Here is a 27947-nt window from a genome sequence, read left to right on the forward strand (position 1 = left end):
ATTCAGCCAAGAAGAGTTTACCATTTAGCCTACAGTGGTCTTCTTATCTCTTCATCATGATTGACCAATAAAGTCATGAGAGTTTTTACTGCAGACAGTTTGCAGCATAAGAATTGATGCAGAAGATGTGGGGGAAAGTTATTAAACATAGTACCGTTCCTGGCTATGTCACCCTTTCGAAGGATCCAGATAGCCAAAATGAGAAGTTGAAAATGATTTTTTCTACATCTCTGAGGATTTCAGAACATAACAGATTGATCCACATTTAAGCTTGGACTGCATTTGGAGGCACACGAGAGAGCAGTTTTAAAAACATTTTGATGGACTTCAGGGAAAAAATTAAGATCAAGAAAACACAGCAGCTTTACAAGAGTACAGATTAATAGATTATGTGACATGGGTGACAGGGAAATAGTGTATGGGGCCATTTCCTGAATTTGAGTACAAGGAAAGTGCTCAGAGTCTCTTCTGCCCCACAGGTGGGTGCAATGGACCGTAAGCTGGACTTCCTGGTAAACGTATACACTACCCGCTTAGGCATCCCGCGGTCTGAAACAGAGGCTTTACTGGGCTTCAAAATCCCTGACCCGGCACCCCCATACCACAGCCCCGAGGACAAGAGCGAGAAAGTTCAGGATGAGAAGGAAGAGAACAAGAGCAAGAGAGTTTCATCTGCGGAGCCAGGTTCTGCTGATGGTTCTGCTGATGGTCAGTGCCGTCTGTCCACCTCCTGCCGGCAACAGCAGCAAAGTGAGCTGCCTCTGAATGTGCCACTATGGAACAGCAGTCGTGGGGTTTCCCCTGTGGGCACAGATGACCCCTCACTTTACCGCATCCCACCCCCGCCTGCTCAGGAGAGCAGTGAAAGTGGACGACAGCGGAGGTCCCGGCGGTCCAGGGCTCAGGCCGGTGTGGAGAGTGACACGTCTCTTTCCATTCCCTCAGTGGACCATGAAGAGCTAGAGCGCTCCTTCAGTGGCTTCAGCATCTCCCAGGCCAAGGAGGAGGACTATCTTCCTCCAGTCAGCCTGGGCCTGTTCGGGGCAGGGGGGAGGGGGGCCGTGTGCACTCGCATAAGGCCGTATCTGGCCGAAGGTGAATCAGACACAGACTCAGACCTCTACACGCCTGGCGGCCCTTCTCCTCTGTCTTTTACTGGAGAAACTGTGGCCTTTGGAGACCGGGGCTGGCCAGGATTCAAATAGACTTCAGAAAGGGACCTTCAGATCCTCTGAGGATTGAATATAATTTTAAAAAAGTAAACATGGATCTACTGCTTAGAATTTTGGAATCATCTTTCAAAAATATGGAATTATTGTTCAAAAGTTTGGAATCCCTCAATAATATAACATCAGTTTTGTTGTAGATACATAAATAAAGCTTTTCTAACATGATGCTACCAGTATAAGTTTAAAATGATTTGCTGCAATCCATATTTTTTTTTACATGTTCTAGATGACTTGCTGATAATTGACAAGGCTACATATTATCAGGAATGAGGTTATAATGAAATCAGAGTCCAAAATGGCTCATATTTGAAAAATGGTAATCAAATCCTGGACTAAAGAACTTGACAAGAAATTACAATCAGCAGATAATTACAGCATGTTTTTTAGGATTTAACCCCTTGGAGTCTAAGCTTATTATTACTCTTCAGTTTCAATCCAAATAAGAGTTTTTAATCAGTATTCATAGGAATATGAATTATTCAGTTACTATTATAAAATGAATTATGAAACTAATAAGCCATGTAGATATGAGAGGGTTAATAGCTTCTTTTTTCCAAAAAAATATATTAAATGAAACATCTAAGGATGCTTTCTGGGGTCAAGTTTTTAATACTGAAAGCTACACTATTGAATAACTTAGCATCAGTTATTATATGGTAAGTGATTTCAAACTTTTGAACAATAGTGTCAATAACATAGAACACTAAATGTGATGTACTCAGTGGACATTCAGTGGAAATGCTTGGTATGACTACAGTGATGATGAATAATATTCGGGCCATAATTCCAAACATTCGAAGCCTGACAATTTAAGGTGGCCATCTTTGCACACTTAAAAAGTGGATTCTGTGTGCATGCAGGTATTGGCATGAATCCCCAACACTTAAAATTGAGTGGGTCACCTGTTTGTATTATTTAGAATAGTTAAGGTACCAGCGCTTATGCAATATTAAAAGCACCTTTTATGATTGTACATACATAATGATTGTTCGCTTGCTACATGAGACTAATCTTGGTTGCTCATTCAGTTTTATTGATTTTGTATGTTAAGGAAATGTTATTGTAATAAAACAATGAGGGTAACATAGGGATCTGTGTGAGAGATATAATGGAAATTCAATCGCCTTTAAAGAAATTACCCCAACCAAAGATAGAGGGAGCACTTGAAAACTGAGCATGCCTTACACATAAAGATTTTTTCTTTCACCTCATATGAATGTGGCTTTTCATGTATTTTTATTGGTACAAATAGAAATTACAGGTAAGAGTTTTACAGTTTACATGCATTTTTTAATCTTTTTAAACATCTGAGTCATTGGTTATCAGTAGTCACTAAATGTACTTTATTAAAAGTCCTTTTTTTGGTCAAACTCTGATGGTACTTTCATCCAAATAACCTAGCGGTGTTAATTGTGGCAAATGCCTTTAGCTCATTTTGCTTGCTAGAAATATAGCTTGTGTTGCAAACAAAAATGGTTGAATCTGCAAGCAAAAGCATTATAACTTCTTTAAACCTATGTGTAGCTCCTTCAAGAAGACAAAGCACTGACCAGTAAGGAAATATGAAATGATTAAGCTGAATTCGCTGAACAAGGCTAAGGGTCATGAAGTCAAAAGATGTTTTCACATGCAATGCATTTTAGTTGAATAGAAGCAGCAAGATACCTTTATGCTTTAGTAACAAAAATGGTGCCTCACAATATTCATTCCCCCTGATTACACTTACTGCATGGCATGTTTAGAGGAGCCTGACTTAATTGGTGATGGTAACACAAAATTGTGCCTATAGAAATGAAAGAAACCGTGATCAAAAGCATCATTGCATTCAGCTGTTTTCCTTGATGCCAACACTGAAGATTTACATGAAACATTTACAATATGGTGAGACTGAAATCTTTTTTCACCTTTAAAAAGACTGTTTTAAAGCATGCTAGAAGGTTGTAATCTGTAAGGAAATAAAATGGTCTTAATCTTAACTGACTCATCAGCTGTCTGTCTGTAAAAGACTGTTTTAGAGCATGCTAGAAGGTTGTAATCTGTAAGGAAATAAAATGGGCTTAATCTCAACTGACTCATCAGCTGTCTGTTTCACAGTGATCAATAAGTCACACTTTGCTCTAAAATTTCAGAGAACATTTCATGGCCCTTCCTGTATGTTTACACCTACGCCAAAAGGCAGAATATCTTATTTTGAGTATGATATTGATTCTTGCATCTTACTGTTTTCTTTTTATCAGTGCAGGCAGAAACATTAAGGTGTGAATTCAGTGTATCCACTCCAGATTGTCTGTAGCCCACCAGAATGTCACCATGCCTATCGCGGTCGCCAGGCCCAGTGCTAAAACTGACTTCAGCAGAGCAAGACACTGCAATGGACATAACACAGAAAGATTTCCATGAGACAGTGAACAGTCTGTGTATTTAAAATGAATGTGTTTATATACCAATTGAAGCTCATGTACGCTCTGTAGCAGTGCTTCACATTTTATGTATTATAGCATGTTAAAAATATTTAAAATGATGGTTCAGTAAGAAATCAACACAGTTTCCCTTTACCCCAAATGAACTTAGCATGTTAAATGTCCAAATTTTCCTTCTTTAGGTTTGCTTTAGGATTTACAAAGCTAATGTGGCTAACTCGAAACCTTACAGTGTTAGCATCATGCCTAATCATCACACTTGCCTCAAATTGTGTGGAGCTGTTAAGAAATCTCAGGTGCACTTATGTGGTTTCTGACACACACTGTATACTTCTGTTCATTTTTAGAAAAGCATCTCAGTTTGTATAAGCAATATTGATGACTTAGATTTGCAGTTTGCATGATGCTACTTTGGTGACTATTAGCTTCCTTTACCTAATAGGCTACTTTAGGCTTGTAGCTCCAGCGCAAAACTAAAGAAGCAAACTTTGGACATAAAACATTCGATTGTTTGCTGAGCTATCACTTCAAGTGATTATAAGAAATCTTCTGCAAACATAAACCAAAGTCAAAATTGGTTGTCAAAGCTCTTTTTGTAAAGCAGCTCTGCTCAGGCAAATGCTCATTATTCTAGACAATCTGGTAAATTGTTGCTACCAAAGAGTTTGACTAAACTAAGATAACTGAGAATCTCTACAGAATTATGCATTTGTTTCCATATAGTCCAAGTTTAACAGCCCAGGCTTTTACCTTGTTCCTTGGAGGACTTGCATTCCATGTAGGGCTCACAGGTTGCTGCTCTTTTGGTTGAAGCTTTGGCTTCTCAGGGATGAAATGCTTCTCCTGCAGTTCATCATCTGACTCACTGTGGTACTACAATATACAAAATACTGTCAGTCTCAGCTGCCATATCGTAGTTACTGTAGTTATCACTCTTATGCTGGTTGATTTTCTCACCTCAGGCTTTATTGTAGTTGGAGGTATGTCAGGGTCCTTGTCCAGTTCCTCTTCACTGCTATGGAATGAATATGAGTATAGAATGCAAAAGTAGTATGGTGAGTGTAAAGTCCATAGACAACCACACAAATATTATTGGTATAATGATCACTTCAGCATACCTCTCAGACTCTTCTTCATATTCAGACGATTCATGATCCAAACAAAAGGTAACCTTATGATTCCTGTCTATAAGGGTAAAAAAATAACTAATTATTCAATTTAGAAATATTTTGAGATATCTGTTGGAGAGTTTAAAAGTGCTATGGTGAAATGCAGACTATTTAAAACTACTCACCTGCTTTGTCCTCTTGCTCATCCTGATTATAGTATCTATAAAATGCCTCAATTCTTGTTTTCTCCTGCTCCCAGTCCCGTGCTTTCTCTTCCCCATCATCATCATTGTCTAACGCCTCCAGGACTTCTTCTGTGTCCTCTTGGTTTTCTTCTTCACCGACATTCATCTCAAGTTGCTGTTCTCCAGTCAAGTCCCAGTCATACTCATCTAGGAGCTTACTTTCACTCATTAATAGTTCTGAGGACCAAAACACCTCAGAGATTAAGGTGTTGGTATCTCTCGCACTAGTTAAAATCTCTGCTAGGGGTGTATCTTGTTCTTTGACGGCTGGATCCAGGTGGACTGATTGTAATGTTGGGTATGACTCATTGGACTCTTCATTGGGTTCTTCACCACAGTGCCACTTATATGAGAAAGGGCTTGTGTTTGTGAAGTCGCTATCCATCTCGGGGTTGCTACCATCTCTATCTTCTGTATCTATCCCTAAATCAATGTCAAGATCAGCTCTGTCCAAGTCCTCCATAAAGTTATTCTGCTGTATGTCACATTTCCAGTCTTCCTCATCCCTCACAAAGCCCTCAGTAATCTCCTCTTGACTTGTGCTGTGGTCACTACTTATGTCACTATCATAGTCTGGTTGATCTTGATTATTTCCATTCCTTGCATCTCTTTCATCTCCCATTCCTTGATTCCTGGTGTCTTCCTCTCTACTGCTATCATTTGTTAGAGATTCTTCAACATCATGCTCATCAGCATTCTCACTCTGGATGGATGTATCCATGTCTGCTGCTTCTGATATTGTCTGAACTTCTGGTTCCTTAATCTCGCTATCACTGTCAGTGGAGGTAAAATCCATTGGCTTGTCTTCCTCTCGCAAGTTGTCTTCTTCTGCATGGGATAAATCTTTCGTCTTGTTTAACTGATCATTGCTCAAACTCAAACTGCTGTCCAAGAGTGTGGATATCTGGTCCCCAGCACTTTCTGCACACTCTTCAGTTTCACTTTGAGATAAGTCTGAGGGGTAATCAGCAAGGCTTTCCTCAACCTGTTCCTGGTCCTCTTCTGTAAACTCTCTCAGGTCATCTCCAACACGGTACCCTGCAGACATATTTTCCTTAATGGCAATTAAAGTCTCCTCCATATTGCCATTGGAGTCACACTGAGAAGAAGTTTGTTCTCTTGCGCTGCAGATCTCTGGCCCTTCATCATCTGACCCTGATGCCCTTTCTTCTGGCATCTCATTGGGCACAAGACCTGATGACATTTGTTCCATTAGTTGCTGATATTCTTCACTGGATGTTCTTTGATCCTCAACAGATTCCAAAGAAAGTTCTTCGCCCTGACTAAGATCCTCTGTTTCCTCCAAGATACTGACATTAACCATTATTTCATGCATAGAAACATCTATTTCTTCATCACTTTGATTGCTTTCGTCCTCTACAGTGCACTCCTCACTTGCCTGGTCAACTTCTTTCACTTTCGTTGATGTCTTTTCTGCAAACTGATCAGAGTCTATTTCTTGAGATGAACAAAGTGCACATCCTGTCTCTACAGGGTGTTGATTACTTGATGCGCTCTCCTCACTGCTATCAGTACTGTCTTCATTCTCTTCTTGTTTGTTAACACTAGAGAAGGTCTCGACTGAGCCTTGGTCAGATGTTGGCCAGAGCTTGCTGGCATCTTTCAGATCAATCTCCCCACCCTCTTCGAGCTGTATATGTTCAAAGTCTATATCAACTTCTAAAGTAGATACAGAAATGCACAAAAAATACAGTTTTACTGTCAGTTTTACTGTCAGTGTCCGTAAGAAGGTAAAATAGATCCAGACTCAAGAAATATCTTCCTAAACCACCTAGTACCAGATAAGATTGAAGGCTCATTCTAGAATTATTATCTTACCTGAAAATGCATCTTTCAGCAAATCGGCAATGTTTTGTTCCATTCTCTTTGTTAAAAACTGCAGATGGTGCCAAAAAGCCTTTGTGATTCCTTTTGATATTTATAAAAAGAAATGTTGAGCACACGTTTGATGAGTGAAAAAAAAAGAGCGGGTGCGATACTTACCTCTTTGTTTCAAAGTCACTTCCTGTCAAAATCCATGAAACAGTTTATCTTCACCCTACTCTTTCTGAAAACTTAAAAAAAGTAAAATGCATCTGGATAAGCATTGTGCTAGTTAGAAATATTGGCATATAAACAAAAAGATTAAAATTTTTGCAAATTCACTCAGAATAAACACCAACCGTGAGTTTGTCCGTTTTGTTTTTGTTGCCTCAGTAACAGCACAGTGACAGCTGTGGTTTCAAACACGCATAGCTGAGTCCCCCTGAAAAGGTACATCCTCTTCCATCACCAGAAACAGCTTTATCTACATGCTACTGCAAACATGGCAGCATGTATTAGACTCTTCTAGTTCTACCTAAGCCAACTCAGCATTTGCAGTGATTATTTTTATTATATTACCATTTTATAAATGTTAACCGATATATTATGAATAATTTGTATTGAAAGTGTAGTTTGTTGAACAAGAACATGTACAAAACATGTTCCAGATGAACTACTTTGATACTTTTCAGTAAAACAGTTGTACGCTTTGTGTGGCAATGAATCACTAATAATAGAGGTGGAAAAAGGAGAAGTACCAGAACATTGAGAGAATTCCTTATTTAAAATTTACATTGAGAGGCAAATTTTAATCAGTTGTTCCAGGATGTGGAGACACATTTATATTTAATAACATGTAAAAATCTCCTGGAACAGCAGGTTCTGGGCCCTGAAGTTACATCAGAAATTCTTGTTGTGTCAGAGCTCATGACGAACGAGGTAGTGGTGGCTTGGCTTTAGGTCAACTTCTACTGGATAGTGGTCACTGACTTCCAAAGCCTAAACAGAACAAAAAAATCTATATTTAGTTTGATGTGCAACAATAAAATACTCGTTTTGATTTTGTAGATAAGCCACAAGCGACAGTACCTCCTGCTCAGTTAAACGAAACACATTTTTGAAGTTGAATGGCTGAGCAGACTCTGGCACAATCCCAGAAATCAGTTCTTTGCCATGTACAATTATCCTGGATTGAGACAAGGGGGATATTAAAACATTAAAACAGCCTCACATCACTCCTAGTAATGTATCTGAAATTTGATTAAAAGCTACTATAAAATGTTTTATGACTTCAGCTAGTAAATATGTATCTATTTAGGTTCATGTGCATATTACTAATAAATAAAAGTGAAAGAAAAAATACATGACTCAAAAACTCATAACAGTTGAATGTGAGCCTGTGTTGTGCGATATTGACCTGTCATAAGCACAGTGAGTTTTGTCGCGGACTGTTGTGTCCTCTTCATCCGTAATCAGCCAGCGGAACCTTGGGTCATTTCTCAGTTTAAGGCTTTTTAAGCCTTTAATAGTCACATAGCCACAGTCAGCATTCAGATCTCCCAGGAACATCACATTCTAGACAGAACATACATAAAAAAAAAACTTTCTAAACAGATCTGAAAATAAAAATAGAAGAGAAACGCATTTTGAATGAAGAAATAATGGTTGACCTCTGTTTTCCATTTCTTTTTAACTGCTTGGAAAACTCCAAAAAGTGCTTCCATCTCTTTCATGGCTTTTGTAGGACAGGTATGATGACCAATGATGACAAAGTTTTTCACAACTGTTAAAGGAAATTACCAGTAATATTAAATGACATAATAGTAACGTTTCACAGAAAATCCTATTGGAGTATGTAATCAAGTTTCCCCTTTTCACACTTTTTTATACCTTTAAGGGCATATATCAGGCAAAACAGTTTTTCATAAAATAAATATATATACATCATTAAAATTTCTAACTGTACCCTGACTCTGCAGTTCTAACAATCCGTATACATAAACTAAGCTGCTTTTGTCATGAAACCCAACTCTTTTTTTTATATATCTGCCTATACAGCCTATGGCAGTTTTGTCCCGGTCATTCATGTTGTGTTTCAGCCTGGACTTCTTTTTGAGTGAGGCACCATACAGAGCAGCCAGTCAGAACAGAGGGCATTTACATTCAACAGTCTTTAAGGCACAGTGAGAAATGTTCCATTCTAAGGGACAAAGAGTTTGGAAAAGTCATATTAAAACGTGTCATGACTGGTTTTGCTATATAAACCCATTCAAATGTCACAATATCATTATGGACCCTTTAAAGGGGGCTTTTCTTAACCTCTGCATAATTTAATTACTGAGATGTAAGCAAAGTCATACTGAGTGGTTTGATGTGAAATGGTAAATGGTTAGAGAAGCCTGGATTGGACTGACTTGGATTTCTTCATCATGGTACTTACAGGAAAGAAAAGTTTGCCGTGCAATTATAATCACTTTATTTGTTATCAAACACCACTCTTTGGCATTTAGGGGGTCCCATGTTGGCTGGCAACTCCAGTGTTGGCTGTCAGCTTACTTGCCTTAATGGTATTGGTGCTGGCTTTAGCGGCACAAAAATGTTTGGTTCAACAATTCTTTTGGAAATGTTTATTCTGGCTTGGTTATGCAGCCTTCCACACATTAATTGAGTTCTTATACATCTCCTTTAGTGTCTTTGAGAAATGAGTAAAAATTCACTCTTTCCTCCAAACTCTTTAAAATTGGGCAAGTTTTCAGGTTTACAAATATGCTATACCATATTGTGACGTTTTTCAGAGGTATCGTTGGTATACGCTATAAAGGACCAACAGGGTGAACTAATTTGCTACAGTGCCACCCTGAGGCAGAACAGTGCTGCATAGTTAGTTAAGAATATTAAAGACAGAAGCTCTCCAATTATGAAGTAGTATAAATAATGACATTTCCCTAAATTTGTATTGAAGTGTCTATTCCCTAACAGACAGCTTAATGTCAGAATTATGTCAGAAAAAGAAGTTTATTTTGGGGACGCCCCAGAATTTTGATTTTGAGACATCTAGAGGGTCCAAGATATTAATTAGGGAATCTTGGACCCCCCAGGACCAAAAATGTATCTGAAAAGTATCACAACACAACATCTCAGTCATCACACAAACTATTTTGTCACAATTTCATGTAATAACTTCCTGAGGCGCAGCTTATAAAGGCATTAAACTCATCAGAGGGTCTGGCTCCTATCACCACCACTGTGAACAATTCTGAGTCCGATTTTCACACGAAATCATTCTGAATTACTTTGTTTACATCTTAACAATTAATAATGCAGAAATAAATATATCTATATGTGCAAGCCTAAGAAACAACTTGATTGGCTGTTTGGAGTCATTGTCAGCTAGTAGTGTTAGAGACAGCACAAATAAGCTAAACCAGGCCTAAACTTGTTACTCACTAACTAAGACACAGCAGAAGGAGGCAACTTCTTTTTTCTTGTGTAGAAGCAATGCAGTTTGGCATTTAAAGGCAAATATGAGTTTGGTGTTTTAAGTTATTAAAAGAAAAAAAAATGTGCCAGATAATAAAAACCCACACTGTTTCCTTCCTATGGTTTTGCTTCACTGCAGTCATCAGCTGTTTGTTCACATTTACAGTGCTGCAGTCTACTAATGACCAGATGCATAAGTGTATGCTTGACTACATCCTTTCTGTACAAAAAGATTTCTTGCTCTATCCATGTACAGGATAGACGTAATGTGTACAATTAAATAACATGTAGAGGAGGCAGTTTGCTGAAAGGGCCATGATAAAATCTCTTGCACTTACGGGTGGTGGGTGAGTGGATGCGTATTATGAAAGGCTCCCTTGAGAAAACGTCTGTGTCATTAGACTCTTGCTGCTTCAGTTCAGGATAATGGAAGTGCTCTTGCACCTGGAGCATATCTTTCCTGAGACCACATTGCAACAGTTTAACATGACTTTCACATTAAGTCTGATGAGGGATTTGAGAAACCTGAAACAACGTCATGTCAGCAACACTATACTTGAAGCTTGTTACATTACACTGACATAATCATGCCATAACTGCAGATGCCATATGCTATCATGTCAATGTGTCATGATGGTGTCATGCTACCATTATTGGTAACTGTTATGAAATATGTCATCACAATCAGTTTAACTGATTCTTTGATGCTTCAACACTTAACAAATGCATATAATTAAGTGAAATTGAGTTAGCTGTGTTGTTTTGTTGATGTTTTTTTGTGTACTTTATAAGTGTTTGTTTGGTCCCTGTATTCTTGTACTCAACATCTTACCCAATAGCTCCAGGCATCATATCTTTGTATATTGTTTTATATGTTTTACAACTCTTCACCCTGTCTTTCCCCCAGCCTACCTCCTATTGCATGTGCATATTTATTAACTCCTAGCTTCATTGTTGTTGGTTGTAAGTGTAAGTTATCATCTAACCTATATTTGAGTGTAATTCTACAACAGCTCAGTAGCACACTAACAATGTAATAAAGTTTTGTTGATCTAACCTAAACCTAATTAGTAGGGCATGACCATATTAATTAGAATTTTGGGGTAATACATAAAACTGACCAGTCCAATTAAGAAGTTTGAACTCTCAAAGTACATATTATTCCGTCGACCATCTTGAAAGCTATTAAAGACAGTTGCGAGGAACCATTTGATATAACATTTTGTGAATCCAGCATTTCATTTTTGGGTAATACATAAAAAGAAATAATCGTTTTTTTATGTAGAATTACTCAAATCGCTCTATTGTGATGTACTTCAATAATTCAAGAATAATTCAATAAGCGCAACAGTGCTGTTATAAAGTCTTAATGTTAGAGGCTACTTAAGACAGTTGCGTGGAACCACTTGACATAACATTTTTAAGTAAATCCAGCATTTCAACTTTTTAAAATGGATGTAGCAGGGTTCAAGTAAAGTGTTACTGCCATGTCTTCGTAGATAAAAACATGAGCTTTGGACACTTTTATGTTACCTGTAAATATACACATACTGTTCTTTGTAAGTCGTCCTTCCCAGTCGCTTGCTCTCTAGATGATTGTACATATGAGATTTGTCAAACCTGGGTGGAATGATGAAAATATTGTAAAAAAAAGATATAAAAGATACACATCAAATGACCCCTGGGATAACGTTATAGTAACTGTAAACCTGCCTGTTCAAGGCCTTCAGCAGCACAGGGATGGCTTCACCTTTAGAGTCTCGCACCTCCTGAATCAAACTCAAGTCACAGCGGGAAATGATCTGAAAATAATTAACATATTATCATATAAACAAATGTGTGCTAGGAGTAACATCCTTAGGGGTGCATATGCTGACTGACCACTGATGTGGTGGTGGCATGTTAGTATGTGTTGTGCTGGTATGAGTGGATCAGACAAAGAAGTGTTACTGGAGTTTTTAAGCACTGTGTCCACTCAGTGTCCACTCTGTTAGACACCTTAAATGTAAAGTCAGAGATGATAGCTCATCTTTTGCTGCACAGTTTGGGTTAGTCATCTTTTAGCCCTTCATCAGTGGTCACAGGCCGCTGCCCACAAGATATTGTTAGCCGGATATTTTTGGTTGGTGGACTTTTCTCAGTCCAGCAGCAACACTAAAGTGTTTAAAAACTCCAGCAGCACTGCTGAGTCTGATCCACACATACCAGCGCAACACACACTAACACACCACCACAATGACAGTAGTGAGAATTTTTCACAACCCAAATAATACCTTCTCTGTGGTTGTTGTGTCAGGGTCCTGACTATTAATATACAAGGTAAAAGGGGGCTAACAAAGTATGCAGAGAAACAGATGGACTACAGTCTGTAACTGTAGAACTACTAAGTGGTCCTTGGTAATTGGAGCTGATAAAATGGACAATGAGCGTAAAAATAAGTCTACTTGATGAAGTGGTTGGTCAGTGCAGAAAGAGATACGTCTTTCAGATGATGTTAGGGCCTTTCAGAAGCATTACAGGATATATTATTAATCACTACTGTGGTCCACAATGACATCTTTGTTTACCTTGATCAAAATCCCCATAACTTTTTTGTTGTTGGCTTTTGCTTCCCCAAAGCTCTGGACATTAAAGGCACAAATTTTCACGGAAAGTGTTGTTGAGAACAAGCATATTCCCACAAAACACATCAGCAAAACAGCTGGCCTCATTTTCACAGCACCTAGAGGTGAACAGAAAAAATCCTAAACACACACTGACCATTCATTTATTGAGTAGGATACGCACTGTAGTTAGAGTAGAGCAATGTCATTAGACCTCGTCTCTGGCTTTGCTGTTGCTTACATAACAGCAAATAAATGCTTTGTAACCACTTTATAACAGCACTGCGTATTCAATGTGTTGCAGTTTCAGCCCTACATCATGCTGTTATTACATGGCAAAGCAATTGCCACAAACACCAAACTGTAGTTATGGGTTATGATAGTTATATTAGAGGAAGGGAGCACTTACCATAAGTCACAGGTCTCCAGATACTGTAATGGTTGTCCAGTGCACTCCATGTCTTTAATGGACTCTGGTAGTCTTTTGATCACACAGGAAATATTGTGAAAGGCAGAAAGGCTAATGGGAGGGGCAACGTGTGTGTGTGTATGTGCCTTTTAAAATGAGCTGTGTCAGTGGTCCACCACAGTGCAGGTCAATCTGGAAAGCTGAAGAGGGTGACCTGCAGTAACACAATGGCCATTGAGCACCATCAGGTGCATATTGTCTCTTTTACAAAATGACATGTTTCAGTTCAGCTCATACCTTTGAAATCACATAGAATAAGTGAAAAAACAACAAATGTCGATGATATTTTGGCACATTCATTTGTAGAAAACCACCCTTCATTCATTTATTTTCCAATCAAAACATTCATTTTTCAGTGATGTATTCAGTATTACTCATAACAACTAAATATAATATCAGTTGTTCAGCATTGTTTTGGACTTTCAGAAGACTTGCTTTTATTTTTCAGAAAATCTGTGGGCATATTTTTACCTCCAAAGTTTAGTCTTATACGGAGCACCACTGGTGACATCCCATATAAGTAAAAACACTGTGAGGCCGCACATTATTAACGTATGAAAATGAGATATGAATGCATGGCAGTGACTTAGCAAGGTGTGGGACTAAGATAATTAAGTCGTGGCCACAACAGTACAGCATGGTAATGAGATCATGCCTTATTAAGTTGTGGCCATGAATAGGTTCTCATTCCCATGCCTAAGTCGTGGCCACAACTTAATTATCTTGTTCCCATGCCTTACTGAGTTGTGGCCACACAATATTTTTATTTATACAGGATGTCAACAATGGGGCTCCATAGTCTTAGAAGTTGGTTGCATTTTTTGACTTTCTCCTTCGTCATTAAATCTTATATCTAATCACTTCAGAAATATCTCCTAAAATGTATAACTTACTGATCACCACTTTCACAACATAACCTAACATCTCCAAAAAAAAAGCAACTTTACAGGAGAAAGAAAAACATTCTTGAGGTTTACAAGAAGTTAACAAGATATTAGTGTACGTCCCTCTGGACGTTTTCCATTTGTCATGAAATTTTGGCCTGCATTTAAAAAGATAAAAAATAAATAATAAATAAATAATAACCAAAATGGAGAAACAAGGTTTTGTTCCAACTGCGACATTATACTTAATGGAAATTAAATAAATGAAGGCTGGTCAATGATTTTTTGCACAGTACTGTGTTTTATGGCACATATAGAGAACATAAAAGAACATATTTTATTTTCATTGGAGTTCAGGTCTCTAGTGAGTGATCAACCTCAGACTGGAGATTTAAATTTATACATTAAAGACAACATCATGTTGAGAATGGGTTTATTTTCATGTCAAAAATCTGGATGTATAGATATAGAAAAACAAGTAAGCAAAAGTAAACCTTATTATGTATGAGAATAACTATAGAAACTCACTGTAAAACCATAGAAAGATAAAACATTTGATGTTTTGGTGCTTTTTAAACAGAATGAACTGATTTCAGCTGATAGTACTGTAGAATGGTTTGTGAAAGACTTGCTGTACTGTACTGTGTCCATACTGTGATATATGGACCTATATCATGATAAATAAATGACATAGTATTCATGATAATAAATATTAACCAAAACAACTATAAAGACACTTGTGGATGTAATAATGTTTCTTGTTCAAGGTGGCTGTCAGATAGGTCTAAGGCAGACTGCATGTTGTGCAGAGGCTGCTTGCATTAAGTAGTCCTCCACTTTCTCCTCTACGACAGAGTAAAAGTCCCACAGCTGATCTCTGATTGGGGGATGGTAGATCCAGACAGCAGCCATTACCGCAACCAGCATCAGCAAGAAGAACAGAGTCAGACAGATAAAGGAACCACAGCAGCATCTCTGTGAGAGAAGACAGAAAGGCATTATTATCAATTGAGCAGCATTCACACATACCGAGTTAGCGAGGTAACCTAATATCTTGCTGTTAATAATATGTTAATATATGTTAAAGTAGTAATATTACAAGTCCAGACAGTTGTGAGTATTGTTTAAAGGGCCAGTATCCTTCCAATGGCCATATTTGTGTGGTTTTATGTACCAAGATTGGTCATAAATCATTTTTACATGAATATTTTCCAACGTCTCTTTATCCTTTAGAATTACACAGGCTGTATTTGTTACTGGGTCTTTAAAACCATCATAGATTGGCTGTCCTGAATTGTGCTGTGTTCAAAAATGCAGTCCAATATGAAGCCCTCCTTATAACTTCAGTGAGAATGAGCAGAGCTAAACTGCTCTAGGTTGAAAGGGTGGATATACATAAATGGGGTGTTTTTTTGCGTCGTGTTAACACGTTTTGAATGTGTTAATTCGTGTGGAAATGATGTACTTATTACAAACAAGAAACATTCAATGCATAACTTTTTCAGAATATGTCATATGTCATACTGTGCAAAAGTCTTAAGCACTTAAGCACATTTTTTAAAACCAGTTTGCTTAGCAATAAGTATGTTTGTGCTTGTAAAATTACCATATATAATTAGTAAAATGTTAGTAAAATAAGTAAATAAATACTGTAAAAAACAACAAGAGTTTCTTGTTTTCTTGTGAGCTCATTAGAAGAACAATGTTTTGGCTCTTAACTTCTATTTTATGCCTCCAGAGTTAAGTGAACACGCTGACAGACATAAAATCACTGCTTATGATATTAATTTCATTAGCATTTATTCTAATATTGGTGCTTTTGTCTGATTAAATAAACTCTTACTGCTCAGATAAACTACTTTATCTCAGGTTTCTAAAACTTTTGCACTTTATGCCTTTGGTCCAGTTTGAAGGTACCTACCTTGGTTCTGCTACTGTTCTTGCGAGCACTTAGTGTGTTCAGCTCTTCTCGACACTGGGTCAGACGACTCTGGTAACTATAGCACTCCTGCTCCAGCGCCTCCAGCTCGGCCTTCAGCTCCATGCACTGCCATGACAACCAGGTTACCAAGACAACAGGCCTGTCACTGAGTGTCATTTAAGGTGGCAAGCTGAAAGCTCTGTTAAGCCCACAGCACCATAATAAGCACCAGAATAGGTGCCTGCATAATTTCTCAAGTATAGGAGGCCACACTGCACCAGTGAAAAGTTTGGACATGCCTAGTGATGTTATTCTTGCTGTTTTCTACATTTCAAAACTAATAGGGAAGACATCAACAATAAGAAACATGTGGAAAGATGCAGAAAAGTAAAATAATCAAGCCAAGTTTCATAAAAAGCCACCTGAGCTGCTTTTCCAACAGGACTGATAAAGTTCCACATTTGCTGAGGAGTTTCATTACGAAAAGTTGAATATCCATTTATAACAATTTTGGATATATTTTATTTTTTGAAAAGAAAAACAGATGATGTATAATAGAAAACATCTTTTACTCCTCTAATAATTAATCATAACATAGCATTGATTTTGTTGTATGTATAAATCCTATTCCCAAGATAAAGAAAATAGGTAGTTGTCTGCTGAAATGTACGTTAATGGGCTTTAAAGAAATAAATGAATCCACAGGTATTGACTTTGACAAATTGTAAGCACTTAATCATAAGCTTTTAGACTAAAATGTTCTTCAGATAAAATACATACATTAAATCAGATGTCTCCAAACATTTAGCTGGTACTGTTTGATATTTCATGGAATGTACTGGAACATAGAGCACACTATGTCTGTTAAAAACCTTTACAATGATGCTTAAGCAGGCTTTTCATACCTCTTTCTCCTTCAAGCTGAGTCTCATTTCGGCCTGACGAAGCTGTTCAGCTAAGCTGTTATCTGTCCTGAAAAGCTGGTCCAACACTTGTCCCTGCTTGTGCACATCTGTGATATTATTCCATGATCCATGACTGTGCTCTGTAAGGATTAACCACAGCCAGCATATTTCATATTTCACTACGTTGTAGCATTTCAGTTGAACTAGGTAAGAAAAGGGAACGTGGCAAAGCTTCCTTTGTTGAACTTTATGAGCGTGTATCAGAATTCAGAGTTCAGCGAGACAGAACAAATCAAAGTCAGTGTATCCTACAAATATCAGTGCAAGCAGGTGTGACGTGTACCTGCAAGTTCTTCAACCTGTTCTCTCAGGCTCTGGTTGTCCTGCTCTAGAAGAGAAATATTGGATCGTAGCTCCACCCCATCCTGCTGCAGGATCTCACACTGCTCCCTCAGTGACTCCTCCTGCTCTCTGGAACGCTGCACAACACACAACACATTTATACTAGTAGGTAAATAGAGGGGAACACTTTATTTGAAGGCTCCCTACACTTCATAACACATGCATATACATTTCTAAAGCATTAGTTGAATATTTATAAACAGCTTATGTCAGTAATTACAAGATGACATGAAGACATGACAAAATGAAGTAAATTGCATTGTATTGACAAAAGGGGCCTTAAAGTGTTGGATATTTGTTCCACTTACAAAACTTGTAATCTTGATGCATCATTTCAAAGTAATAGAACATATAAGGAGGAGGCCTAGTTAAGAGCACTACATACGTTCTTGGAAAGATTTTGATGCCTCTGAGCTAAAGCGAGAATTTTTCCTTATATATTTTCCCAAAATGATTAATATACATATCCCAAAAAACTGTCTTGCCTTTAAATGTACGCAAGGGGTGGACGATATGGCAACAATATTATATCGCGATACTTGAAGACATTTTCAAGATGCTTGACATTTAGTTTTTCTGCGATTTAAGTTTGAAAAAGAACCTGTAGTGCTACATATAAAAATAATACAATAATAACAATAAACCCACAACTACATTCATTTTTATTCAGTGTTTTACAAAATGCACTGCAACAAATCCAACTAAACAGACCTAATTATGCTCACTTTTTAATGAAATGCAGTTTAGTACTGAATCAACTTTACTGATTAAGTACTGAGGATAGCCACAATATGCTCAGAAAAGCTTATTGAAGCATATCTTAATTTGACAACAATAAAATATGGTAGAGTTTGTGCATTACAGTGGTATTACATAGTAAAAAGGCAAATCTAGCACAAAAGTGGAAGTGCACTAGGGAAAGCGAACATAATTTCAAATCTTATTGCTTAATTCACATAAAATTATTTTCCACGATGTAGTCTTTTACAGACCCAAAGCTTTTACATAAACAAAAACACACTGACAGCAAAAGATCAAATTGTTGGGTGAGAAGTGAAGATATGTCATTCCAGTGGCAAAATTTCCAACCCAGCTGTCCCAGGGTTTTGTTCAATTTGTTGGCTAAAAAAGACTAATAATGTAATTGCAAATTCTACAAGCAATTTTTCCAACAGAAGGCATATGAAGTACTACTACCATTTTCATCACACTCTCTGTATTATGTTATTACTTAATCTTTAGGAATGCAGGGTTTATCTTTTAATGCAGAAAGTCAGGATTTTACTCCTATTATAAGAGGCAAAAGGTTAGATATTTTTAATGTATAAATGAACTGTACACTCAGTAAAAGTCTGCTTTAATGGAGTATTATGTCTTTAATATTCTTAAATGTTTGTAGGTTATCCATCACTTAAATATGAATCCACTTGGAAAGGCAGGTACAAATGGGTACAAAACATTTGGCATGATATACTTTTTTGTTAATATGTCCTAAGGAAAATTAGAGGTAAGTAATATAACCATCAAAATTCACAATTAGTGATATCAAAATTGCTCCCTGGCCCCCTGGCCCCCTGAAATTGCTCAGTGTAATTCCTCCTGACTCTGTCTGCTCACCTCCAGCTGGTTCTGTAGCTGAAGAAGCTGGTCAGTACACTGGTCCTGACTCTTCCTCAGCAGGCTGGAGCTTTGCCTCAGCTCCTCACACAGCTTCTGCCAACGTGCTGATTCAGCCTGGGCCGCCTGGAGTGCCTCCTGGTGGTAAGGAAGAGGTTGCCAGTTGACAGAACTGTCTGCAGATTACAACTTCCTTCTCTCAAATTCCTTCTGTCAAATGGACTGATAGCCTTATTAATGCCATTTATTTGGAACCCTGTCCAGTGGTTAGTCTGCCATAGTGCTGATATACATTCAACTCATTAAAAAATGCATCCTGAGATGAGTGGCATGGTTTGATAGGTGTTTATCTTATTCAGTCAACCTGTATGGTACCAGGATTGCCTTTCTGTGAATGTGTTTGTTGTCAGTGTGGGACTTACTTGCATGTTCTGCATCTTGCTCTGGGCCTCTGCACTCTCCTCTGTAGCTCTCTGAATGGCCTCAAAGGCCTTCTGCTCATACTCCTCCTTCTCCTTCTCCATCTGCAGTACCACCTTCTTCACTTCATCCTGGGGAACCCTCTAAGGGAATCACCATAAGCATTAACAACACTAAGCCTTCAGAAGAATACTTCACAGTTTTATACACAAATCTAGATACTATATTCTTATTGGAAATAGTTCATTTTTATACACTTTTCTGTAATTAACCAGCAAGTTTTGACTTTCTTATCATCCAAAATGTTAAGCTGAGATCTTCCAAATACTCTAAGGATGTTAGATTATTAAAAGTCTTATGTAGGCCTTACCTTCATGCAGAGCTGCAGCTGAGCCTCCAGTGCCTTGATCTTGCTCTTCAGCACATCTTCATCACAGCGAGTCTGTGGGAGGAAAAGGAAGTGTGGTGTGATACAGGCACAGCTAGAACGGAAACAGCTTCCTCTGAAAGTCAGCGTGAATGCAGTTGAGTATACTTTTTTAGCTTTGTCACACTTCAGTGGCACAGTTCTTCTCTGGCTGAATGAATGGACCAAATGATCAGACCCTGTATATAAACATCAGTTTCTAGACACTATATTTGTGGAAGGACCATGAGACAAGTTTCATCTACTACTGAGGCTATGACTCATTGTCATTCATATTTGGCTTTCAAAACCATTACTGATTAATTGCTCCAGCACCTAAAATGCTGTAGTCTAATGAGGAAAACTTAAATAGTGGATGTTACAAAGAAGGCAAAACACAAAATGTGTCATGTCTTTAGTGTGTAACCCTCACACTCTTTCCGGTGTGAGAGAATGTTTTTCTGTTTTTTCTGCCTGAAAGGCAAACAGCAGCCGGATACTGGCAACCACAGAACCGCCTCCCCAACCCACCCCCCACCCCTCAAGCCTTTTATATTTATCACACAAATCAGGCAAGATGGTAAAATGATGTAACTGTCACATCAGTTCTAGACTTCAAATAAATAAAAAAAATTCCTCTCAAACTAACTGTCCCCAAAATACTTTCCACACAAGTCAGTCACTGAAATATTAAGTTTGCACCTTGTTTTTGTTAATGCTGGTTGATATTTTAGGTTCCTCCTTATAATGTTAGACAGGCGATTTGATTGGAAGGTCTAGTTGTGGGACTCACACTTTCAGACAGCACTGTATTTTGAATTTGCAGTTATTGTCAATTTTCCTCAATTTAGCATTAGAAATAGCACCAATCTAATACCAGGGGTAGCTGATATCGAGCTGCTATCAGTATAAAATGCTGGATCAGCTAACAACTTGAAAAAAAAAAAGACTTAATCCAGTGCTATAACACATAACTCACTTCCACATTGTATGATGTCATTTTGTTAGCTATGTATTTCTTTCTGATAGCCTACTATGCTTATCTTAAGTGAAGTGCTTCAATTAAAAACAGCTCATTTTAAAGCTTAGTTGATTTTAAAGAAAGCATTTTGTATCGGGATCAGTATCGCATGTCAGTGTCAGTTCCCAAGGTTTCAATATTGGCATTGTAAAGGAAAATGTGGTATCATGCCATTTCTGTTTAGTACAGTGATCAGCTCAGAAAGCAGGTCTAAAGATTGCTATAGTGCTTAAGATACTGCACAAAATATTGCAAGTTAATCATTATTGTCATATTGGCCTTTGCCATCAGAGGCCATCACTAATGTGTTTAATACATTGCAAAGCATATCTCAGTATGCACCATTACAATCAAATGGTATTTTATGTGTATTATGCAGTGCAAGTACGACATAAAATTGCAATATTAAGAAGAATATAGAAGATATATGGAATGCTGAACTACAACCCTCTCAAAACACACCCTTTTGTATTCCACCTGAGAAAGGTTTATCTGGCTACATTTTTAAATATTTCAATATTTATTGCAGACATCTAAAATATTAAAATGTGACTTTTTCCTCCAGTATTCAGCCCTAACCCACATACATTCACATACATTGTGATATGCTTGTTTTGCTGCACCACTAGCATTATAGAAAAATACAGTATATTTTATCTCTGCAAGGTCATGTGATGTTTGTGTGGGGTTGTGTATCTTAAAATGATATGTGTATGCGCAAAAATTTTTTACTGCAGTGAAGATAGTTTCAATAGAAGTGTTTGGCCTAAAACATATATTTTAATGCCACTCATAGCAGGGAGGTACATGGAAGGTGTTGGGGTGAGGCAAAATAATCCCCAAAGAAAACATACTTTATGGATATTTACCACTTTACTGTCATCAGTATTACATATAAAAACTCATAAGACTGTAGGTTCACTGATCATTTTTGACCGTAAATTGAAACGCTATATTTGCATTGTAGACACCATGACCCCTGGTTCCTATCACCACCACTGTAAAGAAATCTAAGTTGGTAAGTATCTCTAGAATGAACCCTTTCAAATCAAACCATTCTGCATGCATTTCTTTACACCTCAACAGCTGAATTATGTAAAAATGTTGAAAAATCTGTAATATTGCACTGATTCATCACATATAGATTGTTAAAGCAAGCTGCCAGTTTTTTACAGTTTTTCTCAAAGAAAAACTTTCTTCGAAGTTGTAGTATGGGGACTACAGGCACTTTTTAAGTGATCTGTTTAAATTATCTGTAAAATGATTTAAAAGCAATTCATTTTTTGCAAAAATGTGACAAATTCTTTGAGAAAAACTGTAAAAAACTGGCAGCTTGCTTTAACAATCTATATGTGATGAATCAGTGTAAGAGACATCAGCTGAACACACCTTCCACAGCAGTTCGGTGGAGCGCAGTAATGTTGAGGCACTCCTCTGAAGGGTGGCTAGCTTCTTTTTCAGAGCCTCCTCTCTGTACAAAGCCTCCTGCACAGACAGAGAGAGAGAGAGAGAGAGAGAGAGAGCGAGAGAGAGAGGGAGAGAGAGAGAGAGAGAGAGAGAGAGAGAGAGAGATCCATCATCTTTAACTTGGCATCCACTATTCAATGAGCAAAACCATAAATGTTCCACAAAGAGTGAAGATTAGAATAAACATCTATCACATTAAAACCTCATAACTCAAAACTTTTTTTTAATTGCTTGTAAACATCAGATGCCCTGAACACCTCATAATAAGGTGACCAATGGAAATGCTCTAAAATTACTTAGAATAAACTCTAATTACATTCATAGATATTAAAGTTAAGAACGTTTTTCATTCTTCAATCTTCCAGTTCAGAAATACGAGGCTTTTTTATGACAGCAACATAACGCTACAATGCTAAAACAATCAAATACATAACAATAATAATAATAATAATTTGGTCACGCTAATTTAAAGATCACATATTGGGGTTTATTAGTGTCTTGCCATTTGTTCAGTAAAGCCCAAATTGAACACTTCTATGCTCACTAGGCATTAAACATGAGTCATCATGCTCTGTATTAGTACATAATTTAATTAATAAAAATCAATAATTCCACAATTAGTTGTAACAATAAACAATCTTGTTATTAAAAATTTTGAGAAGTAATTAATCACCGAAATTCACATCCTATTATTACATAGAGGGTAACATTCCCCAAGGTTCAGGATGGTGGCAAGTGAGTTTATTAGAGCTAATAAGAGTTTAATAAGTTAAAAATACTTCAGCTTGTGTTCAGGATTCTGTAGAGAGTTTTAGTCATCATTGTTGTATGATTGTAGAAAACGTGTTTAGTGCTTTTAGCCAGTGATGATTAAACTCTACTTTAGAATATGGAACAAATCTTGAAGTATTAATGACTTACTAATCTCTTATTAGGTTTAAAGTCATAAATTCTGCAAACCATTAACCCATTCCTTGAAACTGAAGGAATTGAATGCTGTCAGTTGAACACTAAGACATAAATGTCACTGATTCATTCAAGCTCAATAAATTGTCTTGACAAACTTATTGTTTATTGTGCATTATTACAACTAATAAAGCAATTATTAGTTATTTTCATATAACAGATATCCAAAGATGTACTAAAACAGGTCATAATAAATCAAGCTTAGTGTCTAATTTGGGCTGAACTAAACTAATCACAAGACTTTAATAAATACCCAATAAGTGTTCCATGAAATAAAGTGATACTAATAATTTAACCAAAACAGGCCATATATATACACACCTCCAAGTAGTCTGCCAACTGATGAACATCCTGCAAGTGAGAACAACAGAAACTGAGCAAAAAGAAAGTGCATGTGTGCATTTGTTACTCATTAAGGTAACACCACGATTAGCTTGTAACTAGTTGTATTCGTTCATTCGTTCATTCGTTCATTCATTCATTCATCCATCCTTAGCATAAACTGAGGGCACCGGCAACATCATGGCTGACCCTTACCGCTTCTTTTACAGTGGCGATGCCCGACCTGTGAGAAAAAAACAAGCAAAGTCAGAAAGCTGGGACTGAATGTACAGACACAGAGTACTTTGTGTACTGAAGCTAAATTCATTCATAGCACTGAGGGAGCCCACTCACTCTGTCTGAGCACTCGCAGTGTATAGTGTCCTTTGGGTGTTGGTGAGCTGAGTAATATCTCTGAGAAGAACTGCAAGATTAAAAACACTAATGTGAGCTATAATGTACAGCTTTGGGCTGATTTACTTACAGGCATTTTATTCATGCAGCTGTTCAATATGCACAGAGGAAGTCTTTAGTATGCTGTGCTTACCTCGCTCTTTCTTTGCTTTCCCTTTCTGCCGGAGTGAATCAAGGACACCTGCAACACCCTCTTGTTTCCGTCCTGGTACATTCTCATCATTCTCTGAAGCAGTCTGAGTGTAGAATTACAGTTATAGATACATATTACATGTAATGCAAAGTTATCAATATACAACGCATGAAAGCAGTCTTGAGACACTCTCTGAATGCAATTTGTTGCATTACTTTACAATCATTTATTAAATCGTATCCATCACAAATGACAAAACAAGCAGCAAAAGCGACCAGGTTTACTGACTGAAAGTCAAGATGATTGTGCTTACTGGTTAAAAGCTTAAGCAAAGCAAGTAAAAGTACTTAAATTAGTGGGACAAACATTAGTGTCTTTTTACTTTATGCTGACCTGTATTTAGTAATTTATTTAGGTTAATATTTTGTTGCATGTATATTTATTTGGAAGACAGCTTGAAGTCTTCTAGACATGGAGTGCAGAAGTTTGCACAAGTGATGCTCATCCAGGTTTGTTGGATGTTCTCTTTTGCATGGCCAGATCACTTCCTGCCTCTTTTCAACACTATGAGGGGAATTCCATTGATTTCTATATAGTTATATCTATATAGAAATCTATATTGATTTCAATAAAGCTTTGAGCCTAAAGCGTATTTTTGAAATCAAAAGGCATTGATAGTCCTGAACACAAACTAAATGTTTTGAGGTTTAACATTGTCAACTTTGCATATAAAACCCTGAGGACAGTGAAGGTTCACTGGTGGTCACAAATTGAATATAATGATTTTTCTTTGATATCTGACATACTGTGTTGCAGTAAATACAGTTAAATGGGACTCATTTTGCTCTCTTTATAGTAAAACAGGCAGTTGGTCAGTGTTCTACTGATAATATAGACATTACATTCAGAAAAATGTGTTGTATTATATTGTGAAATAATTTATCACAATAATGATATATATATATATAGGAGAAAATTACATATTAAAAAACTGAAACCAACTTTTTTTCTGCTTGATTTTGTCATTTTCAAAGTATGTATGGTATGTATCTTTCTTATAAACATTTTGTTACCAAAAAACAATATTTTTAGACAGTTTTATTCAATTCTAGTTTGCCATTGTACAATTGGACCCAAAATACTGATGTAGCTGAAATTATGTTATTTTGAATACGGCTAAACATAATGTCCATAATATATTAACGGATTACATAATTCTAACAAAACAAATGACATCAGATGTGTCCCAAGACTGCATTTAAACAAAACTTTGCTAGACTTATGATATGGATATACTGTCATGAGTTGAAAATACTCACTGCTCAATGTTATTGTTAAGAGATTCAGTCTCTCAGGATATGATATCTGTTTACTTTTGATCACCTGCTTAATTGAGCTGATACTTTGACCTGCCATCAAATGCCGTCTGAATGACGTTGATGTCTGCGTCACATAGTCTTCCTCTCGTAAATAAATGCGCCTTGCCCTCGTAGATAACAGTGCACTAAAGCCACAGCCGGCAGGCCTCCTCTTACAAAACTCCTCCTGCCTTTTGCGGTGTAGTTCATTCTTAATCCATCTCGTATCCAGGTCTCTGGTTGGACTTCTGCAGGTTGTCACATTGTTTCGATCCCCAAGCTTCCTGTGCTTCACAGCACGCTGTTCCAGCTTTTGGTCGTAGTCAATAGGCTGAAAGTGGTAGCCATCAAGCGTGGCCATTGTGCTCAGTCCAAAGGAGTCTGAAGCTTTTGTTTTATGCTTTATGGCAGATGTAGTCGAAAGTAATCCCACACAAACGGATGGCTTTCTCAGCTTTAGAGGGGCATTTCTGTGATTTGAACAACACACAATCCTCAGTGTTAATGTCTGAGCCTGATCAAGTTACTGAAATTACGATGTAAGAAAGTTCCAATTTGCACAGCAATTGACAGTGTTCTCTACATACATTCAATTAAAGTAGTGATCAGTTTACTATTAGATTAGCAGAAGGTAGCGTATATTTAATCATTCACCTCTGTGGTCATTCTGGTTGAAGAGCCGGCACTCGCTGATCCTTATAGAGCTGCAAACACAGAACAGAAACTTTCAAGCTTCATTGAATACGCATATCAAGTCAACTCAACTCAGTGTGAAGACATTAACAATAATGAGTTCAGAGAAAAAGTTCTATTGAGAGTAACATAAATAAAGGCTTTTTAATGGGTATCCTTATCCACTCTTCTCCTCCATTCATTTTCAGCAGGCCGCACATTTTGGATATGCACTCCTTAAACATGGTGTCTGAATACAAATTTCCTCACTTCTCAGACTGCACCAACTGCATGGGCATACATGAAGTAAATAGCTTTCATCTGCCTAGACTCAACAGCCAACTTAGAACTACAAAGTTACACCAGAGACTGTCAGTTGGTAAGGATACGAGAGCACAACAGACAGCAAACTGAAACTTTTCCTGCAAGAAACCTGTAACATTATAACCTTTAATCAAAAGTACCTGTTTCATGGGTGTCCTGGAAGACAAACTATTCTCGAAAGAAGAGTCTGTGGAAACATTGCAGCTAAGAAAGCAGGGATGAGAATGAGTTCAAACAACGCACAGCGGTCTACTTCTTCAGCTTTGCTAGTTTTACAGGAAGTAAGAGGAACCACATAGCTTGCACGAGCAGCTCTATCTCTGTAGCCACCCGTATTGAAACTTGTGCTGCACACGGATGGGCCCTTAGATTAGAAATAGCTGGTGCTTTCACACGCTGACTGCTCAACTGAACTGTGAGTGGTGGGGAGGGGTCATATGTTGTAATATGTCCAGAGGCAATGAAATGTAAAAATCTTGGCTTTATTAGAAATCCAAAATGATAGGCTACTTTTAGGCTTTCACACTGCGCAGCTTGAGTAGACTTTAAGTAGTGAGGTGGTTAGAACATAAATGTTTCATGGTAATAAAAGATATAAATCCAAAATGACAATTTCAGTAGCTTTGTTCTTTTAAAAGGCCATTGCATACAGAAAATAAATATATATAAATTGTATTTATCTAAAACTTTTAGACAAAGCCAGAGAGGCCAGGTTGAGATGGTTTGGACATGTGTTGAGGAGGAATAGTGGATATATTGGAGATGGAGCTGCCGGGTAGAAGGAGAAGAGGTAGACCTCAGAGAAGGTTTATGGATGTAGTGAAGGTGGACATGGAGATGGTTGGTGTAAAAGTAGAGGAGGCAGTACATTTTTGGAATGAAACTATATTTGAAATGTATTACACACATATAAAAATTAATGTCCCTATATTTTTCTTATCTTAGCTATCTTATCTTTATTGCATTTTATATTTTTCACCGTGCACTCATAACATGTGTAGATCTTTGTACCAAAACAATCATGATTAATTTTTATATGACAGTTTTCCAACCTTTTTCAGACTGAATCTCATCTTATAACCTCAGTGTAAATGGGCGGGGCTAGACTGCTGTAGGAGAAATAGACAGATATATAAACTAACTGGTTATCATAACATCACAAGAACAATGTGTTGAAAACGAGCTATTTTTGCAGCTTAATTTTCATATACAGACCGGAAGGGCGGGGAATACATGGGATTTATTTATTTATCTCAACGTATTTAGTGAAATGGATTTTAATATTGGATGAAACTCACATATACAAATATATATGTCTGTGTTGAAATGTATTTTAT

The 27947-nt window shown here is 37.3% G+C and overlaps 3 protein-coding genes across 14 annotated transcripts in view; 1 reads left to right on the top strand and 2 right to left on the bottom strand.

Moving 5' to 3' along the window:
* Positions 1-3300, top strand: part of kcnq2a (potassium voltage-gated channel, KQT-like subfamily, member 2a) — a 38743-nt gene extending 35443 nt beyond the window's left edge. For 8 of the 9 annotated variants that reach the window (XM_037535792.1, XM_037535793.1, XM_037535794.1 and 5 more), the window contains one exon: positions 480-3300. In XM_037535792.1, coding sequence (XP_037391689.1) covers positions 480-1205 — 726 coding nt within the window. In that variant the 3' untranslated portion in view covers positions 1206-3300. The remainder of the gene's footprint in view (positions 1-479) is intronic. The other variant, XR_005129806.1, reaches the window with a different exon arrangement.
* On the bottom strand, positions 2449-13398 carry si:dkey-183p4.10. Of its 4 annotated transcripts, none has more exons than XR_005129809.1 (11): positions 13320-13398; positions 12875-13029; positions 12021-12109; positions 11859-11927; positions 10646-10767; positions 8498-8610; positions 8245-8402; positions 7917-8013; positions 7187-7826; positions 7008-7078; positions 6877-6932 (listed from the first exon to the last, which is right to left on the bottom strand). XR_005129809.1 is itself a non-coding variant. In XM_017722211.2 (8 exons), the coding sequence occupies exons 3-8, from the start codon at positions 6883-6885 to the stop codon at positions 3494-3496; spliced, it is 2133 nt and encodes a 710-aa protein (XP_017577700.2). In that variant the 5' UTR covers positions 6886-6900; positions 7008-7078; positions 7187-7722; the 3' UTR covers positions 2449-3493. The 4 variants fall into 4 exon arrangements, 2 of the variants coding, with proteins under 2 accessions (XP_017577700.2, XP_017577699.2); XR_001859012.2 differs by having other exon boundaries at positions 11841-11927; XM_017722211.2 differs by lacking the exons at positions 7917-8013; positions 8245-8402; positions 8498-8610; ... (3 more) ...; positions 12875-13029; positions 13320-13398 and adding exons at positions 2449-3595; positions 4400-4522; positions 4607-4664; positions 4768-4834; positions 4944-6683 and having other exon boundaries at positions 6843-6900; positions 7187-7722.
* A 1188-nt stretch (positions 13399-14586) lies between these two features.
* On the bottom strand, positions 14587-26946 carry LOC108442252 (TRAF3-interacting JNK-activating modulator). The gene is made up of 15 exons (XM_017722212.2): positions 26751-26946; positions 26269-26318; positions 25640-26084; positions 24257-24359; positions 24064-24133; positions 23926-23953; positions 23710-23739; positions 22345-22440; positions 19899-19970; positions 19531-19671; positions 19109-19246; positions 17433-17568; positions 17090-17229; positions 16185-16310; positions 14587-15238 (listed from the first exon to the last, which is right to left on the bottom strand). Exons 3-15 carry the CDS (start codon positions 25973-25975, stop codon positions 15038-15040), a joined length of 1617 nt encoding a protein of 538 aa, XP_017577701.1. The 5' UTR covers positions 25976-26084; positions 26269-26318; positions 26751-26946; the 3' UTR covers positions 14587-15037.
* Positions 26947-27947: the final 1001 nt, after the last annotated feature.

Source organism: Pygocentrus nattereri, chromosome 28 (assembly GCF_015220715.1).
Source record: "Pygocentrus nattereri isolate fPygNat1 chromosome 28, fPygNat1.pri, whole genome shotgun sequence".
In the NCBI taxonomy this organism is placed as follows: Eukaryota; Metazoa; Chordata; class Actinopteri; order Characiformes; family Serrasalmidae; genus Pygocentrus; species Pygocentrus nattereri.